This window comes from Ammodytes marinus, assembly GCF_949987685.1.
Source record: "Ammodytes marinus genome assembly, chromosome: 23".
Lineage (NCBI taxonomy): Eukaryota > Metazoa > Chordata > Actinopteri > Uranoscopiformes > Ammodytidae > Ammodytes > Ammodytes marinus.
Window position 1 is genome coordinate 422,294 of NC_137227.1, and position 20,369 is coordinate 442,662.

The 20,369-nt window shown below is 42.5% G+C and overlaps 1 protein-coding gene across 7 annotated transcripts in view; it reads left to right on the forward strand.

Annotated features, from left to right (window-relative positions):
• The window catches only part of chd3 (chromodomain helicase DNA binding protein 3), a 173,982-nt gene that overhangs the window by 102,070 nt on the left and 51,543 nt on the right, over positions 1–20,369 (forward strand). For all 7 annotated transcript variants that reach the window (XM_080052084.1, XM_080052085.1, XM_080052087.1 and 4 more), the window contains 4 exons: positions 5,853–6,039; positions 6,128–6,241; positions 6,340–6,471; positions 9,788–9,896. In XM_080052084.1, the coding sequence (XP_079908210.1) occupies positions 5,853–6,039; positions 6,128–6,241; positions 6,340–6,471; positions 9,788–9,896 (542 nt within the window). The remainder of the gene's footprint in view (positions 1–5,852; positions 6,040–6,127; positions 6,242–6,339; positions 6,472–9,787; positions 9,897–20,369) is intronic.

Consider the following 20,369-nt stretch of genomic DNA (forward strand, 5'->3'; position numbering starts at 1 on the left):
GAGCAAGGGTATGTGTTATGTTGAACCAGATCAAGAAAAGAGAGCCGGGCTCTATACCCCTCAGAAGTTCCCTTCTGGAAGTCTATTCTGTGGACAGATTAGTCCAAAATGTAACTGTTTGGTCATAACCAAAACCGTCATGTTTGGGCAAAAACGCAACTCTGCCTACCGCCAAAAGAAACTTCTCCCTAGTGGAGAATGGTGGTGGCAAATGGTCTGCAAATCTCCAGATGTAATGTTTGGGTTGGCTTTTACCTGAAAAATCCCTTTCCTTGTGGCGCTTGTGGATATTTTTAAAGCAAGTCCACTTCTAGGCAGATGTTCAGTCACTCTTAAAGCTCTGCCTTTGTAGATGATTTGCCTCACGGTGGACCGCTGGAGCTCAAACTTTTTTTAAATTAATTTATAGCTGTCCCCAGACAAATGTGCAGCATCACAACTCTATTCCTGAGATCCTCTGAGATTGTATTTCCCTTTTAGCATGTCTGACCTGTATGGGTTCACTTTGGTGAGCCTAAACTGACCTGGTTTTATCTCTGTTTTATCTAGTGCCGCCCAATTTCTTCCCTTAACCCATTGATGACTATGGCAATCTAGGATGCATGTCCTTAATGCCTGAGGGTTTTCTGAAAAAATACTACGAATTGTCAACGTCTACCAAAACCTTAATATCTAATGCCTCGTTTCCACCGAGTAGAGCGGGTCGGATCGGAGCGGCTCAGAGCGGGACAGCTCACTTTTAAGAATCTCGGTGTTGTTTCCACCGCCGACCCTACCCTTACTGGTAGGGCGGGGTTTAGGCTGGACTGCGATAGCCGACGCCAGAATGTGGGTCAAACTATCGGGCTGTGGGAACAACTGTGGTCAAGCCAGCGGTCTCTTGTTTTTGCTTGGTCAAACCAGCCGCTTCTTTATTTATTCCCCCCGTGTTGTGAGCACAGAGACGGCTCGGTGCAACTGATAGAGACAGTGAGCGAACAGCACTGGCTGCGGCAGCTACGTGACATCGTAGCAGTGGGACACAGTGTAGCCAACTGATTCATTTAATGACGAGGAAAAACACCACACAATAAACAGTGCCGCGCTCACATTTTCGCCAAAACTCTCTTCACTCTAGCCGAGGTGACTACAAACGGCGGAGATGATTCAAACCAGCCGCTTCTTTATGTATTCCCCCCGTGTTGTTGTGAGCGTGTATTTTACTACTATCTATGGCGTAAACACACAGAGACCGCTCGGCGCAACTCATAGAGACAGTGAGCGAACATTGCTGGCTGCAGCAGCTACGTGACTATGGGACACAGTGTAACCAACTGATTAATTTATTGACGAGGAAAAACACCACACAATAAACAGTGCCGCGCTCACATTTTCGCCAAAACTCTCTTCACTCTAGCCGAGGTGACTACAAACGGCGGAGATGATTCAAACCAGCCGCTTCTTTATGTATTCCCCCCGTGTTGTTGTGAGCGTGTATTTTACTACTATCTATGGCGTAAACACACAGAGACCGCTCGGCGCAACTCATAGAGACAGTGAGCGAACAGTGCTGGCTGCAGCAGCTACGTGACTATGGGACACAGTGTAACCAACTGATTAATTTATTGACGAGGAAAAACACCACACAATAAACAGAGCTGTGCTCACATTTTCGCCAAAACACAAGACTCTCTTCACTCTTGCCGAGATCTACACATGGCGGAAATGATTCTTTCGACCAATCAAATGACGGCAGTGTGTAGCTCCGCCTTCTCATGCATTTTCGGCCACTTTCAGGCCGCTAGTACCCCTACGGAGGAGTACTGAGATCGGGAGCGGCTCAGAGCGGTTAGGTGCGCTTAAACCGTACCCTACCCAACTTTTGGCAAATGAAAAGCCAAACTACCCGGACCGAACCGCTCCGACCCGACCCGCTCTACTCGGTGGAAACGAGGCATAAGCCTGTGTAGCACATAGAAACATGAAATAAAATTAGGGCTGTCAAACGATTAAAATTTTTAACCAGATTAAAGGATTCTGTTGTTTTTTAATCTTTGTTTATACAAGCATTTTATTTCTGTAATTTTAGGTTGCCTTTTACATATCTGGCAGGGGACAACAGATGAAAACTCGCCTCTTAGGCTAACTCTGGCTCACTTACATTTTGAATGTTAATTAGGCAAGGCAAGGCAAGTTTATTTTTAGAGCACATTTCAGACACAAGGCCATTCAAGGTGCTTTACATAAGCAATAACAAAATACATCAAGTAAGAACAAAATACATCAAGCATAGAGCACACATTCAAAAAAGAATTTAAGCAAGAACAAAATACATCAAGGAAAGAGCACACATTCAAAAAAAAAAAAAAATGTATTCAAAATGAGAAATTAAAATTTCAGGTTAAAACGGAAACAGAACGGTCTTCAGACCTGATTTAAAAGAGCCAAGTGTTGAAGCGGACCTCAAGTCCCCTGGAAGTTTATTCCAGAGCTTTGGTGCATTAAAACTAAAGGCTGCCTCTCCCTGTCTGGTCCTTACTCTGGGGACTTTCAATAGCCCAGTCCCAGACGACCTGAGAGCTCTGACTGGTTCATAAGGGACCAGTAGGTCAGATATGTATTTTGGCCCTAAACCATTTAGGGCTTTGTAGACCAACATCAATATTTTAAAATCAATTATTTGGTTAACAGGAAGCCAATGTAAAGACCTCAGAACTGGGGTGATGTGATCCACTTTTTTGGACCTAGTGAGGACTCGAGCAGCAGCGTTCTGAATTAGCTGAAGCTGTCTGATTGATTTTTTAGGAAGGCCAGCAAGGACACTGTTACAGTAGTCAAGTCTACTAAAAATAAATGCATGGACAAGTTTTTCTAAATCCTGCTGAGACATTAGCCCTTTAATTCTCGATATATTTTTAAGGTGGTAGTAGGCTGACTTAGTAATTGATTTAATGTGTTTTTTGAAATTTAAGTCGGAATCTATCACTACTCCAAGATTTCTAGCTTGGTGTGTGCTTTCTAACATAACAGATTTAAGCTGTGCGCTGACTTTTGATTGTCCCTGAACTAAACCAATAAAAAAATAGATTAATCACGATTAATTCTACCATTCGAAATAGGCCCGAAAAATTACCATTTTCTCTGTATATTGTTGTATGAATGGAAAGATAAAGGACAGAAGGTGAATATATACATTTAAATGTAGTTTTTTTATTAATTGAAAATCCAAATGATGGTGTAAATACTGCAAATAAATTATAATCAACTAAAACATATGCTACCACACCATACTTCAATTTGGCTGTCTCTATTCCTATGTCTTTGAGCAAATATATGATAGGCTATAAAATGGCATTTATTTGGTGAATCCATGGTTTTGCATCCCTGAATACAACCTGATTGCAGTTTGCGCGCGTGTGTGTATTTGCACGCGCGACCATATTCTATGGGACTGTTCATTTGTAACAGAAAGCCGACGTTATGTTGATGGTTTTTATCATGTTTGATCACACTTATGGATCTGAGATGATGCTAGATAACTCGCTGCTTGAAGACCGCAGTGCATTAATGTGGTGACGTAGGGACGAGCGAGGGGACTGCTAACTGCAGTAACTGACAGGAAGTTAGCTAAAAGAACCATTCCGCTTGCAGCACCTTTAAAAAATAATGTGCTAAATGAGGTTATAATCCTGCTTCCTTTAAGCATGGATAGTAGTGACTGAGTGTGCAGTGGAGAGAGAAAGATAGACAGATAGAGGGAGGAAGAGATAGCTTTATTTTATAATTTAGTTCAGTTATCACTGGCACCATAAATCCGACTTCCCAGTACAACTGGAATGCAGGCTGACTCCCGCTGTCGGGAGCCGATCAGCTGGTCCAAACGGCTGTATAACATGGAGATGAAAACGAAACTGAAACTTAACTATCGCCTGGCTGGGCTGAATTTGAGTTGGAGCAGCAAAATATAGCCTGAATTCATAAATATTGTTAATAAATAGATGCAATGTGTTGTGTGATTTTCGCCAGTAGCCTATAGTAGACACATGGCCTATCCGAATAGTATTTTTAGCATAGGAAATTTCCTTTCCTATCGAGATGACCCGGAAGTACTCGGCAGATAGGTGATCCGAATTCTCAAATTGCTTAGGAAAGGCATAGGAAAGGAGCCTCGATTCATCCTTTAACCCTCCTTTAGCATAGGTTACTCCGGACCTATGCTAAAGGAAGGAGATAGTGGTATCCCATAATCCTTTACGGCAGCAAGATTTAAAGCAACAGGCCACCGCCGGAGTTTACCGACTCTACACGAATACGAACGAGAGGTAAAACAGAAGAGAGGAGAGGAGAAGAGAAGAGAGGAAGATTTAACTCGGCTAAAACAAAATACCCCCCTCCCCTCCCCCATTAAGATAATAAAGAACTCATAAAAGACCAACATCATAATAGTTATTTTCGTAGCACATAATTTACACCATAAGAAAATAAAATACCAACTTCACATTTAATGAAGTTACTGGGGGCAGTTCATTTCAACATCAACATAAGTGTAGCCTCTTTTTATTCCACATGTGAATTGGGATATATGGGAGTGATTCTCACTCTGTTGGTTACAACCTGATTAAAATCAATATGAAAAGAACGCATGGATCAAACGAGCGCTTGTAGTCAATTTTCGGAGAATAGTGTAGTTTCACGCTACTGACTCACGTCAGCAATACTCGCCGTCGCGCAATGACGTCGGTTAGGAAAAGTGGAGTCGAATTCATTTGAAACAGTGCTGTCTTTTCCTATGTTCGATAGGAAGCACCTTTCATATCTCCTTAACCCCGATGACGTTTAGGGGTTAAGGTATAGGAAAGGAGGTTCATAGGTTAGGAGATTGGACTATTCGGATAGGCCCCTAGATTCTGCGCTCCGAACGCCACTAACTGTTCTGTATTACACTATCGCCGACACAGCCGTCTTTTTTTTTGACGTGATTTTCGGCAAACCACACAACATTTGGGTGGTCACGTGGTCTTAAAAAATCAACAATGTGTATTTGAACCAATAACGGTGCATTCTATGCTGCGCACGCCATGAAAATTAGATAAAACAACAATGCTGCACTATGCAGCAGCCGGCAGGAGATACAATGTTGCGTCGCGCAGCAGCCGGCATCAATGGGTTAAGATCTCTCATTACATTGGTCCATTTCATCACTCAATTTGGCCCACCTGATTGTGTTTACCTGCTCGATTAAAGCAATGCAGCTTAGGGTTCACAAACCTTTGCACATGCAAAAGTTGGCAAATCATTTGTAACATCTGTTTTAGCAATTGATTTCTGAAAAAGAAAAATGTTGAATTAATAACATCTGTTATTTCATGTAAAAACTGGTATTGTTTAAAATGAATGATTAATGGTTCAACAGAATACAATTCCAAAATGCTCAAGGGGTTCACATACTTTCAAGCAGCACTGTATGTCACTGTTTTTGCAAATCTTAAGGTGGTGTCAGCGATTCGGTAGAATGCTCATTGTGAAAAACACTTGAAAATCATTGAATATCTCCTCACCTTCACCATCTTGTTAATACACAGCCTAGGCTCTGTAAATGGGCTAGCATGTAGCTAGCTACAGTGGCCCCCCTTGTGTTAACATCCCTTTTTTTTTACAAACCTGTTTGAATTGAAAACCTTTTTGAATTCTCAAACCACTGCAACCACTGGTCTGTAAAATAAACAGAGACAGCAAAGATAATAATGATTAATAATAATATCATTCTATAGTTCCGTAAAAAAATATTTAGAGGTTAATATTTGAAAGTTTTACCATACAACAACAAAACCGACTCCCAGTACATGAGAGCAATGTTGTTCATCTTTCCGTAGCTTTCTTCGACAAGAGAGACTCATAATGCGTCCCAGGGTCCAAACAACAAAGGCAAAGAGGAGAGCGAGTGGAAAGAGGAGGAGAAGATGGAAACAATTGACGCTCCGGACACCACAACAGAGAAGTGTAATGAAGAGACGGAAAGAACTGCAAAGCAAGACGCAGAGGTCAAAGAAGAGCGATCAGGTAAAAACTAAAACACAGAAAAAAGAAAAAAGAAACGTTAGCAACAAGCCCTTACTGACGTTTATTGAAACGTTCTTTATTATTGTAGAAGTAGAAAAGGTGGGAGGAGCGAAGGAGAAAGAAAAGCAGGAAGAGACTCCCGCATCAGCTACAGAGGCAACAAACTCCAAGGATAAGAACGAGGGGGCTGATGTGAAGAAAGGTGCGTCTCACTGTGCATGCACAAAAAATCACAGAAATGTGTACAGTTTGTTTGTTTTTTTGCTTAACGATACCCTTGCCATCTTTTCTGATTAACAGAGGAAGTCAAAGGTGAAAAGGGTGCTAGGAAAGAAGTCAAAGTAGCAAAGGAGGAGGCTCAGAGGGGGAACGGAAAGACTCAGTTTGAGCGGCCGCGCTTCATGTTCAACATCGCAGACGGCGGCTTCACTGGTGTGTTCTTAGTTACCTGCAGCGTGCATGCGACAAACAATGTGGGATTTAAAAAAAAGAAAGGGAAACATAAGAAAGATGCCCATAATTATGACATCTCATACCTCAGTATGATTGCATGATTTTGTGTGAGATATCCAAATATAATTTTGTGCATTGACAACGGGATTAATTTCTGTGAGCATCAAACAACTGTTTCTCTGGTTGAGACTGTTTCAACTCTGCAAACACCTTCAATTCAACAGCAATTACATTTTGTACTTCAACATTTTAAGATATTTATCTTTAATTTAGTTTGTTTTATTTCAAACATGTGAGAAAAACAGAAATAAAAGAAAATAGTCAAATAAAAAAGAAAATAGATAGATAAACAAAACAAAGTTAATTAGATAGAAACCCCAAAAAATAGATAAATAAACCAACAAAATATTTAAACATTTGTACATGTCCGAAAAGGAGTTGTAAGAAGTATATACTTATTTAATACTAAGAAGTATATACTTACTTAATACTACCCCTTCTCCACACTCATGTATTAATAATCATTAGATATATAAATTAGAGGTGTCAAGATTCTCCAAATCCTTGATTTGATTTTTGTTTTTAAGGATATGATTCGATTTGATTCACGATTAAAAAAAAATAATGTCTACATGGGGTCATGAGTTATATAATCTCCATTAGGCTTTTATTTGTTATTTGCAATGTATATATAGGTCCACACTGTCAAATGTGATTCATTTATTTTCGATGTAAATGTAACAATACCAGTCAATTGGGGGGGAAAAAGAGAAATCATAAGAGGTACCTGCCATCCTCCCACAACACAGCTTATTAAATGATTAGCCAATTTGTTATAAACTCTTGAAGCTGCTTGATAACAAGCTGATAATTTAAATCAGCTTTTGGCTCAGGGAGAGATCTAAAATGTGCAGGACAAGTGGCCAGGAGAGGATTGAGGAACACACTCTATTTCCGGCCACAGCACTGGCATGGTGCTTTATTTTCAGCATGAATGAAAGCACTTTTTAATGGCAGGCAGCTTAATACACAATGGCACAACACCAAATGAGTGTAGCGTGATGCATGTGGACATGCAAATGTAAACAACGTTTGGGCATGCATGTTACACCTGCATACCATAGCTTGCAAACTGTGGTAAGCTCACCGGGAACGTAAAACAGTTCCACACCTGAACTTCAACCATAGTCAGAGGTAGTCAAAGTCAAAGTCAAAGTTTTTTATTGTCAGTTCTGATATATGCAAGACATACATCAGAATCTAAATGGCGTTTATCACTGGCCCACGGTGAAATAGGAACGTCAGAAAAAAATATAGAGTAGAATAAGATAAACATAACCTAAACAATATTTACATTACCGCATTATTTTCCGCACTGGACTATAAGCCGCAGGTGTTATAATGTTTAATTACCATATGTAAGAGTTCGTGCACAGAGGGTATTGTCGGGAAAGAGATGGCTGCTTGAGGAAGCTCCCATTTATTAACATTTAAACAAACAAGTTGCATATTTGCATAACGTACGTAAGTGTTACCATTTAGTGCAATAGTAGCTACTAGGGATGGGCACGAGTGTTTTCGCTACTCGTGTGATCGCTTGCATTCCTCGAGGATCAATCGATTCCTCGTTAAACTTTTTTCTATTTTTAGAACGCAACGCATCTGTCTACAGAACAACGGCAATAAAACGCTCAATGCTTATTTCAAACAGTCATTGTTGCCATATGATATTAAGGATTTTTTTCCACAAGTTTAAAACACATTTTCCTCACTGAAAGTAATTAAATAGACGGGCCACAATTTAAACCGATCGATTAGGTCTGCGATGGGGAGAAAAAAAGAGAAAAAAAGCATGGGCTGTATAGTTGTAACAAAAAAAATTGCCGAAGTCACCATTTAAAATAAGAAGGGCAGCAGATAATATAAAATGATTGTCCTACTATTTAAATACATATAAATAACTCAACAAAGCAGATAGTTGTAGGCCTATATCCAACCGCGTAATGCTCACTCCGTGTCCATGAATAATTACCACGACTAATTCCTCATTAACGGAACGTTACACCCGGTCGGTTTTTGAATCTTATCCCCATATTCCCTATTGAAGGCTTCTTAACTGTTGTTGGCTCGGAGCGAATGTGCCTGAAGTAAGCCTTGCTTCTTCTTTTCTTTCCAAGCGAAGAGCACCTTGCATGCTCACCTGGAGTCTACTCATTACTAACTGAGAGTAACAGGTGTCATCTCCCCTTTTTATAAACGTAACTTTATCATCTGCTTTGAAATAATTGGACAGTTATATTCCTGAAAATGTTCTGGAGAAGAAAGGAGAGACCGTGTTCAGCTCCGCGGTGCTGTGGAGAACACAGGCTGCGCTGCGGTGGCACGGAGGTGGCAGTTATTTGCAGTTTATGTTTGACACAACGCTCAGTTTATTGCACTTGCATCAAAATATTTAATTTTGTTAAACTTTATTTTATCCGTTTTGTGCTGTTTTGTACACGTATAACATTTTAAAATAGGGGCGGCCGCGGCCCGCCGGCCTAAGACAAAAAAAAAAAAAAACGATTTTCCTCATCCACCAATCGAGTTCATTTGAAACGAGGAGTACTCGATTACTAACGCCCATCCCTAGTAGCTACAGAACATATTCTGTGCTGTGTAATAACAGGGTAGAAAAATGGGGAAAAAGTCGCGGCTTATAGTCCGAAAATTACGGTAGATAAATTCGAAATACTAAGTAGTGCAAATGAATTTTTTTTACAATATAAAACAGTATGTTTAAAATAGAATAGAAAGTAAAAAGTAGATAAGATACATTGAAATGTGCAATGTGATGAAAAATAAGTAGTGGTTACCTGCCGAACGTGACTTTGGGGGCGGAGCATATCGACAATCCCACCTTCCACTTTGAAGGTTGGAATTGTGACGTCATTTCAATCGATTTTCGACTTGCGGGAGATTGGACACCCTAATACAAGTGACAATGTGCATTGTTTAAAAATAGATGTGGTTTGAAAGCTAAGTGAAAAGGTGAAATAACTGGAGTATTCCAAACAAGTCACCAAGAAGTCTAAACAACATGAAACTCACATCTCAAACAAAAAACATTCCCCATGCTTTCCAGAGCATCTGTTCAAAAGCACCGGTGAGCCAAAATGATCTTCACCTTTGTCGTACACCCAGAAAATCTCTTTGTGCTGATAACATCTGCAGCTAGGTTTCAGCTCGCTAAGCACTTTGAGACAAGCCTGTTTTTATTTAATATTGTTCCCTTTGTGTTGGCTTCACCCTGCAGAGCTGCACACTCTTTGGCAGAATGAGGAGCGGGCTGCCATCTCCTCGGGGAAGATGAACGAGATCTGGCACCGACGACACGACTTTTGGCTGCTGGCGGGTATCGTGATGTATCCTTGACAGCGGTCGCCCGGGCGATGACCCTGCTGTGTTTATTTTTATGTCTGAAGGCAGAAGCCCAGCGTAATAAGTCAACAAGCCAGCCAGAGCTCAGTAAACAGCACGCTGTGTCTGCTGGAGGCTGATGTAGTGGGTCATTTAGGAAATATTGTTCTCTCTATTATGGTAATTAAGGCCATGCAGTATTCACAATAAAATTTTTTCATTATTCCGCGAGTTAATGCTGAGGCCTGAAATAAAAAAGGGGATAAATACTTTGTTTTAGACGCAGCCTGAAACCTAGTTTATGACTGCAATTTTGTATTTTAAAATTATGACACATAACATTAAAATATAAACAACCCTCAAAATCACTTTCGCTTAAAGGAATAGTTCAACATATGGGAAATAAAGTTATTTTCCTTCTTCTCGAAATTTAGATCAGCAATTAGATCAATAATACTCTTTTCTTAGCTTGACATAAATATTTGATGCAGGGGGTAGCAGCTTACGTGGCTTTTTACATTCACATATAATAGAGGCGGATTAGCTGTTTTCCAGTCATTAAGGCATCTAAACTAGCTGACTGTGGACTAAGTAAGTATAAGGACTGGAAGGAGCAGGAAACAGCTAGTAAGGCTCCATCTAAAGTTTAAAAATAGGCATAACAATTTTTTTTAAATCAAATTTATTCAATAGAATACAAAAATAGAAATTTAAGAAATAATGTTTATGGGTTTAAGGTTAAGCTTTGTGCTGTAGCTTTGTCTTCCAAGGAGTTTCCCTCGCTAGTCTGCCACACAATAGTTACAGCACGTAACTCCATGCAAAAACAAAAATTGTCGTCTTTACATTTCCAGTTGTGCATGAATCAAACAAACATGAAACTTGGGGCCACATCCAATAAGAATGGATTGCGCGCGCTAATTTATTCATGAATTACGTGGAAATTGCGCCTGCAATGAATCTGCCCCATTTTAGCACCATATAGATACCGGCGGTAAGTAGATACCGGCGGTAACACACCCACAAAGTTTGGCAGTTGGGCGCAGTTTGCCCTTGTTCAGTGTTTACGTGAGTGAGCGGGCCGCCGTCAAGGGGGAAACACCTTTACAGTTGTCCCGGACCCAGGAGGGGTGGGTGGCACAGGTAGGCCTTTCACACCAAAAAGAACCATGAGCCATTTCCGGGCTGGTGCTGGGGCCAGTTCAAAACTGGTTACAGCCTTATCCCAGTTATGAACCGGTTGGTTTCACAACTACCAGAGCCAGCCATGGAGCCGGCAAGAGAGCAACATCATGACGTCACTGTAAACGTGTGTGTACGTCGCCCGACGCCGCTGCTCTTGTGGCTAACGCTAAAGCTACCGCTAGCTTTAAGAACAGCAACAGCGGCGAATACGTTATTTTTACATGTCTCCGTTTGTGTGTGTGTGTGTGTGTGTGTGTGTGTGTGTGTGTCTCCGTTTGTCTGTGTCGCCCTGCTCGGCTCAGTGGGTTTACTTTCCTGTTACTTCAAAATAAAAGCCAACTCACGTTTGTCCAGTGAAATCCTAATGTGAAGCCAGTGAAATGCTTTTAATGTGAAGCCGCAGCCTTAATGCTCTATTTGTTTAACAGTAACTTAACTGCTGCGCACTGATCTAAAGATAGTGTGTTTTAATATAGAAAGCCGTGTCTCTGGCATTACCGGTGGTGACACAAGTTTATTTTGCTAAAAAAAACGGCACATTGTCCCGCACAAACGTAGTCTTTGTCCCACATCTGGTGAATTGGGATCTGGTCACCCTACTTTGCAAACAGGACCCATACAGCGTATTTTCGCCGGTCAATTTGATCGCTACGTTCGGTAATTATGTTATGTTTACGTCTCTTAGTAGCGGTGTTTTTAAATATGGCGGGCATGAGGTTTGAGCTTTGAGTTGGTCTGGTTGGTCATGATAATCCCTCCATGAAGGTAAGAATAACCCCGCCCCCTGCCCCTGGTGTAAAAGCAGTTCTTGATTTAGACCCTACTCAATCCTGGTGTTTGAGTTGAACCGGTTTTTACAGGCCGGAGCCGGTTCTTTGGCGTTGTGAAACCAAAACACTGTCTCTAGCTCCGAACTAGCCCAGAACCGGCTCCGATTTTGTGTGAAAGGCCTAAGGGAGACACTCTGAGAAAAAAACAAAAAACAAACTTCCTTACAAGAAAAGAAAACTAAGGATAAGATTGAGGATAAGGTGATATTTGCAAGAAGGCTTGCATAGGAATGGAGCAATTATGCACTGGATTTGGAATATTCCCTAATTTAAATACATTCAAATGGGCCAGGAGCACCGTCGAGCTGTCTGCTCCACAGGGCAGTTTCAGTGCAGTTTGCGCGCATTTCCGCCTTTGCGCGTGCTTCGTGGTTAGGGTGCTATTTTTTCTCTCCTTTGCACAGGTTTAGCAGCAGCAATAGCGGAGCAATCCTAGTGCAGGGGTGTCAAAATAATTTTCACAAAGGGCCACTCTACGACATGGTAATCGCACAAAGGGCCAGACATGTCGTTCACTGACATTTTTTAATCCAAAAATAAAACAACATATCTGGGTATATAACCTGCGTACATATAGGGGCATAGGCTACATTTGTTAAAACATTTTGGGGGGGGATTATAGGTGGGTGGTATGGGGGTGCTCCCCCAGAATTTTTTTAGCGTAAAACACTTAATTTCCTGCATTCTAGTGGATTTTTATTACCAATCTGTGCCTTTTCTGCATCAATTTATGGTGGACATGTCTTTCTTTTTGTAAAGGAAAAGACAACATCCAGGTTTCTGGTGAAACAATTATAAGGAATATAATGCAGTAAGGCTCTCAGGCATTCTGGATGGAGCCACAATATTTATTCTCCTGGATTTTTCAAAACATTCTGCACATTCAAAACATATCACATTTTGGGTATTTTTTTAATAGGAATCATGACCCAGCACCAGTGTTAACTATTTATGACCAGTGTTGGGAACGTTACTTTAAAAAAGTAATTAGTTATAGTTACTCACTACTTGTTCCAAAAAGTAACTGAGTTAGTAACTGAATTACTTTAAAATAGAAGTAACTAGTTACAAGGGAAAGTACCTATTTGCGTTACTGTAAAAAAAAAATGCTATATGTCAAAGAATTTTGGCTATAGGTTGGCTACATAACCTTTGACATTTATTGCACATCTACAGACAGCACAAGGTTTATCCTGCACTTCATTTTTAATTGAAAGAGTCACAGAGTATGAATATCTCGGCATCTGGTTAGATGATAAACTCACTTTTCATTTTCATATAAATAATCTTGTTTGTCGACTACGACAAAAAATTTGCTATTTTTATAGGAATAAAACCACCTTCCCTTTATTTAGTAGGAAAAGGATTATTGAGGCAGTTTTCATCCTTGATTACGGTGATGTGGTCTACCGGCATGCATCACATTCATGTCTTAAACTCCTAGACTCTGTTTTTCACTCTGCTTTAAGATTCATCACAGGAGATGTGCATAAATTATAGCTTAATACAGCGATCGGGAAACTCCATGCACTTACTCACAAGGGCCGCGTTTCCCAGAATCCCAAAGAGCCTCTTTGGGCAGAGTTCTTCTTTGGAGCGCACTGAAGAACGCTGTGAAAGAAGAATGCGTTTCCCAGATTCCTTCTTAGCGAAAGTAGTACTTTCACTAAGATGGAACTGTACGACGGAGCTGACCCACTCTTTCAACCTTCTTAGCGACCAAATCGTCAGTGATCATGCCGCGTAGGGAAATTTATTTCCTCCACTTTTCGAAATAATAAAACAATGCTCAATGCGGACCTGGCGCAATAAACATAAACTAATAGAGAATTTTTTTTTTTAATGAATTACAGGTTTACGTTTTCCACACACAAGAGTTTATAGTACTACACATAAAAAAACATCAACAACCCTGTGGCATTTCACAGATATCAAGGAAACAGATTTAATTGAATTCAGCTGAACCTCATTGAGAGCGGATCCACCTGCTACTCTATATAAAGGCGTTGCCAAAGTCCGCGCGTGTGAGAAACCATGGCTGCAATACAGCAAATTCTCGCTGCCAACCAGCCGCGTCGCCGTGCGCGAAGCCAGACGGTTTACATTAACGCCTACGTGCGTCAGAACTTCTCCCCACTGGACGTGCTGTCAGACCGGGCCGTCCAGGCAAAGTACCGGCTGCCCCGTGCGGAGATCCAACGACTAATAACTCTGGTGTCTCCACACATCCAGAGAGCAACCCGCTGCAATTTTGCCCTCAGCCCGGAGGTGCAGCTCCTGGCTGCTCTGCGTTTTTACGCAGTGGGGAGCTTCCTGGAGGTGGTGGGGGACGGCACCGGCCTCAGCAAGGCATCGGTGTCACGGAGTGTGGCAGCTGTGACACCAATTCTCCTGCGCCATGCCCGGACCCATATCAAGATGGCCACCACACGGGACGAGGTCCGCATGGTCCACCAAGGGTTCCACGCAGTGGCTGGGATCCCCCGGGTGATCGGTCTGGTAGATGGCACCCTTATTCCAATCCACAATCCCTCCCTGGTGGATCCGTGCTGGATTGGTCGCAAGCACTACGCGGCCATAAACACGCAGGTGGTGGTGGATCACAATGGCCTCATCACTGACATCGTCGCCAGGTGGCCAGGCAGCACTCACGACAGTTTCATGTGGGCCAACTCAGCTGTGGGGCAGAAGGCTGGCAGAGGAGTGTTTGGCCGGGGCATCATCCTAGGGGACAGTGGCTACCCTCTCCGGAGTTACCTCGTCACGCCGGTAACCAACCCAGCAACACCACAGGAGGAGAGATTCAATGAGGCCCACACAAGCACCAGGACGAAGATCGAACGGGTGTTTGGCATTTGGAAGTCCCGCTTCAGGTGCATTCATCGTTCGTCGGGGGGGCTGCGCTTGTCACCAATCAAGTGTTGCCAAGTGATTGTTGTCACCGCCATGCTGCACAACATTGCAGTGCGCGTTGGCGCAGATGAGCCGCCTCCTGTTGAAGAGCAACATTCAGAGGACGAAGCCCCGAACCCCGCCCCCCGCAATGTGCGAGCAGTACTGCATCAGGCCGGAGCCCAGACCAGACAGGAACTTATCCACCTCTTCTGAGGTCCAACAACCCCAGCCCCTACCCCTTCACCACAAGTCGCCAAGCACTGATCACTAATAAACCCACAACCATAAACCCACAACCATAAACCCACAACCATAAACCCACAACCATAAACCCACAACCACTGTCAGGCCTGAAGGCTGAAATAAATAAACAGAACCAGCAGATGTAGGCTACATGTAACGTCCTGCACACTGATTAATTGCTTCAGTGTCCGGGTGCTTTACCTGAAAGTATGGCACTGGATTGTTAAGGAAATATTGTTGCATACAGTATGTGGGAGTATAGTGCCCACATTTCTGAGGTGACCATGTAACAAGTGGGAAATTAGCGCAAAACATGCTGTGCTGAAAGGGCGCACAATACGCACATGTCATGAACCTACGCTTAGATAAATTACAAATTGCCTGGGACTTTTTGTTGCTATTTGACACCCTCATTTCAATGCAAAATGATCCACACAATACATGGTTGAAAAGGAAACCAAAGTAGTTTATTGAAACCATATGATGGGGGGGGGGGGGGGCTCCGCGCTGCATTTACTGCTGGGCCTCTGCATCACCTGCAATGAAGGGAGATTGATTAGTGAAATTGAACGGGATACATTGGGTAATGCAGATAAAACATTGAAATACCCATACCTGAATCCTGGGGAAAGATGATTGGCACCGAGATGGAGGGACGGTTGAACTGGGCCTCTGCAAGCGCCAGCTGTCTCCGGTGCAGCTCCAACCTCTCCTGCTTCATCCGGACCACCTCTTCCTGCAGGGCAGTTTGTCTTTGGAGGTGGCCCTCCATCCCCCGCAGCACCTCCAGCTTCTCCCTCTCCAGGCGCACCAGCGTCTCACTGCAGGTGCAGGTTGTTATCGCGGGCCGCCATCGTGAGCCTCCACGCATACGGACACCGGGCCCTGCTGGTTGGCGCGCAGGGACAGGCCATGGTTGTTGGGGGTCGTCCTCTCCTGGTGGCGTGCACGTCCCTGCTCTGCTCCCGGATGGCTCCTCTTCATCCTCACTTAATGAGAGCCCCTCGTCCCCCAGCACATCGATGCCCCCACTAATGCCTTCAGAGGCCGTCTTCCCGATAATTGAGAGGACTTTCTCCTCGTCGGGAGTGAGGGTCGTCCCACCCGGTGCTCCACCACCCGTGCCCATGGCTTCGCTCCTCACCTTGGCACTCTTCCTCTTAGTCTGGCTCTGGAACTCCTGCCACTTCTTTCGGATAGCGCCCCAGTCACGCAGACCACATGGGCTGGAGGGGGACATCTTTTGGGCTATGGCCTTCCAAACATGGTTCTTGACGGTGATATTTTTTTTGCCCTTTGTTCCCCCGAATAAGATATCCTGGTGCTGCCAGACCTCGTCCACCAAGACGCCCATCTCCTCTGCGGTAAACGCCGGTGCCCGCTTGCTTCTTTTGACGCCGGTTCTTTCCATTCTCACATATGTGTGCCTATATCCACGGGGGTATATATGCGCTAATGGGCCTGATTACTACTTGGATACACCTGTTGGCACACACACACACACACACACACTCGCACCCACACAAACGCTACATACTTAAACTAATTGAACCTGTGCGGGGGACCACGGGGCGCTGTGTGTGACTTATGCGCTGATAAAGAGGTGGGTGATCGATTTGCCTGGCATCGATTTATTCAGTTTCAGCACGACCGCGGTGGACAGCTCCCACCAAAGTACTTCTTTCGATGCTTCTTTCGCTTCATCTTACGGCTCTCCAAAGAAGGGACTTAAGAAGCCATCTGGGAAACACCCGTATCTTAACGCTCCTTCTTTGGCGAACCCTTCTTTCTTTGGCGAACCCTTCTTTCGACCCTTCTTTGGCCCCAAAGAACGATCGCATCTGGGAAACGCGGCCAATGGCGCTGCAAACAAACTCAGGGAAAGCACGTTTCAACCGTGGAATGATACTGTGGCAACTTGAACGCTCACACAACAGAGAGAAAGAAAAGGAAACTTCACTAAACAGACGCTCCGGCTGACTGACGTCATCCAGACTGAATAAAACACATCTTAAAACACTTTAAGAAACAACAAACACTGTAACCTATAAAAACGAAACCCACCCGGTCTCCTCACTAGCAGTTTGTGAATGGAGCCAGGGGTGCGTTCGGATTACACAGTTTATTCAATCAATTCATAGTAACGCACCGCATTTAACGTTCAGTAACGATAACGGTGTAACGACAGAAACAGTAATTAGTTAGATTACCCCGTTACTGAAAAAATAACGGCGTAACCTAACGGCGTTATTCCCAACACTGTTTATGACACTGGTAATAAAATGCCAAGCCACCATTAGAAAGGGGTGGGCTATCAGCGGCTAGCTAATGTTAGCTAGTGAGCTATATTGTCACTAAAGGCAAAAGTTAGAAACCAGATAATGTTAGCATTTATCCTTAGACACTTGACACAATCAATCATCAATATTAGCATGCTATTTAGCCACATAGATTGGCCTATTTACAGCCCTCAGAAAACTGACATATTTTTTTAGATACAAGTTCATCAATTCATGGCTTAAAATCCTGAGCTGTGGAACTTTCAGCCGACTTTCCTAGCAGTAAGCTACGCGACTGGTTGGCTGCGTGTATTTGACGTGCGGATATGGCACAGGCTCCACATGATAAAAAGGAAAAAATATATAGGGGAGAGTGGCCTAAGTTGTGCCACTTTTACTCAAAGTGATTTTAAAGTGAGGCCTTGACAGTTATGTCTCCAACTCAAATATGTACATATGATTCAGGATGTTGTGCATCCCTGGCAATAAAAACTTTGGATCTGGAATGAACTGTTTAAGAAATATAGCTTTCAGAAAAAAAGTTGTCTTGTGACACAACTTGCCCCCGGTGTGGTGTAAGTTGTGCCACAAGAGAGAATACCATGGGGTAAATTGTGCCATTCATAAACTGTAATGCAAGACAAATCCATAAGACAATTACTTATTTAAGGTTTATTTAAAGTAAATATTTTACAAAGATTGAAGGTCAATTGTCTTAAACAAGGCCTAGCAGATCTAGGTGGTTTGCCTTCAAAGCTCACAATGACAAAGTCACCATCATCATCTTTCTGGCCATCTGAACTCTTGTCAGTGGTGTCGTTAAGTGGAATGGAGATGTCAGTCTCTTCTGAGCTACTGTAGACAATCACTTTCTTTTTGGTGACAAGCGTATACAGCCATGCCACTGGCACAACTCTCAGAAATGTACTTCGCACTAGTTGCTCCGTGCTTGTGACTGCCACCTGACAAATGTGATTCCCCCTCCATTTCTGCCTTTAAATCAAGGCTCAAAACCCATATGTACACCCTGGTTTTTCCTCCCCATTAACTATCTTACCTCTGCACTACTATCTTTGTTTATATTTGTGGATGTATGGGCTTTATGTCTTTTATTTTTGTTATTGTTATTTTACTCAAAGTGTAGCATACTAAAGCACTAAAACATGTGTCAAATGTTTTCAAACTTGTCTATAATTGTTCAGACACAATAATCAAAAAACCTTGATCATGGAAATGTTACTTTGAAAGGCAAAAAACAGTTTGTTTAGCTTAAATGTGCTTTTATCTTATTTCATGTTTCTCCCTTCTTTACAGGATGAGTCAAATGGATGGCTCTTCTTAAATATGTGGTCACATTTTCAATTTCTTCCACGGTTTTCTAGAAACAAGGGGTGGCACAACTTCCCCACCGGCACAACTTAGGCCACTCTCTCCTATATTTATTTATTTGATTTTTTTTTATTGGTGGGTTGAATCGAATGGAATTGCCAAATTGATTTAGGCCTTGACACATGTGCCTTAGTGGATGTGGCCCTAAATGTTAATTTGTGAGCTTTGGATGTGCTGTTAGGCAGATTTTAGCAATCTGTTTCCCCCTGCTCTTCATGCTAATCGTCTCCTGGTTCTCTCGTCTAACTCTCGGTAAGAAAGCAAATAAATATGTTTTCCAAAATGTTAAACTCTGAAAACATTCCCATGTTTAGATTTATTATGTGCATGCCCGAATAATGAGGGTGAGCACATTTTTCATACTTTTCCTTCTTATTCTTTATTAGCTGCTACTCCTCCCGCATATTACACTTTTTTGACGTGCTATTATTTTTCTAAGCAATCCTCCACACGCTGTTATCAAATTCCAAAGGAAAAATGTACTTTAAATTTCTCACCTAGGTAATAATAACTATAATTAACCGTGTTCTTTAGCCTTATGTATGAAGGAATAAATGCCATGGAGAAAGGTTTAAAATTCGGTATCCAGGCCTCAGTTTTATTTGGGTAAAATGACAAGGCAAGTTGATGTGATCACATCAAAGTTCAGAGAAAGAGTGAAAGCCTGGTTACAAAATTCTCATGCAGTTATTACATTAGACGTCTCTTATGATTGTTTGTCTTCTTTCTTGCGTCTTGCATCCTTGGATGTATTGTATCTATCTGCCTTGGGTTAGTCAGTTGAACAAGTAGTCCTTTGTTAGCAGATACATAACTCTCCCTTCTGCTGGGTATAAACTCTCTCTCAAGGGCATCTCTCTCCTACATGAAGAATGTCTCCTGTCTGTATTCTCTGTCCTGCATTGCATCATTCTGAATAAGGAACATTTAGATCACACCGTTTAATTTGTTGATTGCTAGTTGATTATATCAAATCTATTTTTCCTGTCAGTAAAGCTGCACTTGCTTACAAAACAGTCTCTGGGACCATATGTATATGTCCTCCTAGAAAAATGTTGATCCAGTTAGCATAAACAGAAAAGGTTATTTCAGAACACCTTTTTCAGATTTCACTCTATCAACAAGTCATTTTTTACTCAGCCTCGGGGGCCAGAGTCACACATTTCTCTAGAAGATTAGCAAGATAGTTTGCCCATACATCATTTACCATCCTCCCTATCATCATGGAACGTGGGGGGTATGTGCACAACACGTGTGGTAGCTTGTCTCCCCCTATGCTTTTTGAGCCCAACCCATGGAGGCGCGCCACAAATGGCAAAACTATTTACCTTAAAAAATGCAATGATAGTGGCCTTCAGACAGGCCATGGCCCTCACCCCCTGACTTCGATTTACTTGAAATTTATCACACAAGTTCAGCTTATGGTGCTCCACAAAAAAGCCTCCATATTTGCATAAACTGAAATACTGTCACCTGACATCTACTTCATGGATTTACTACCTATTATCACCAAATGTTGTAAACAGCCTTAGGGGACGGTTGTCCAACCAACCCCAAACTTAGTACTTACTGTATCTTCAGAAAGAGTTTGGCAGTAGTTTACCATGAGCCATGCAGACAGGGGCCGTCACAAGTGCCGGGCTAGCGGTTGGCGCCA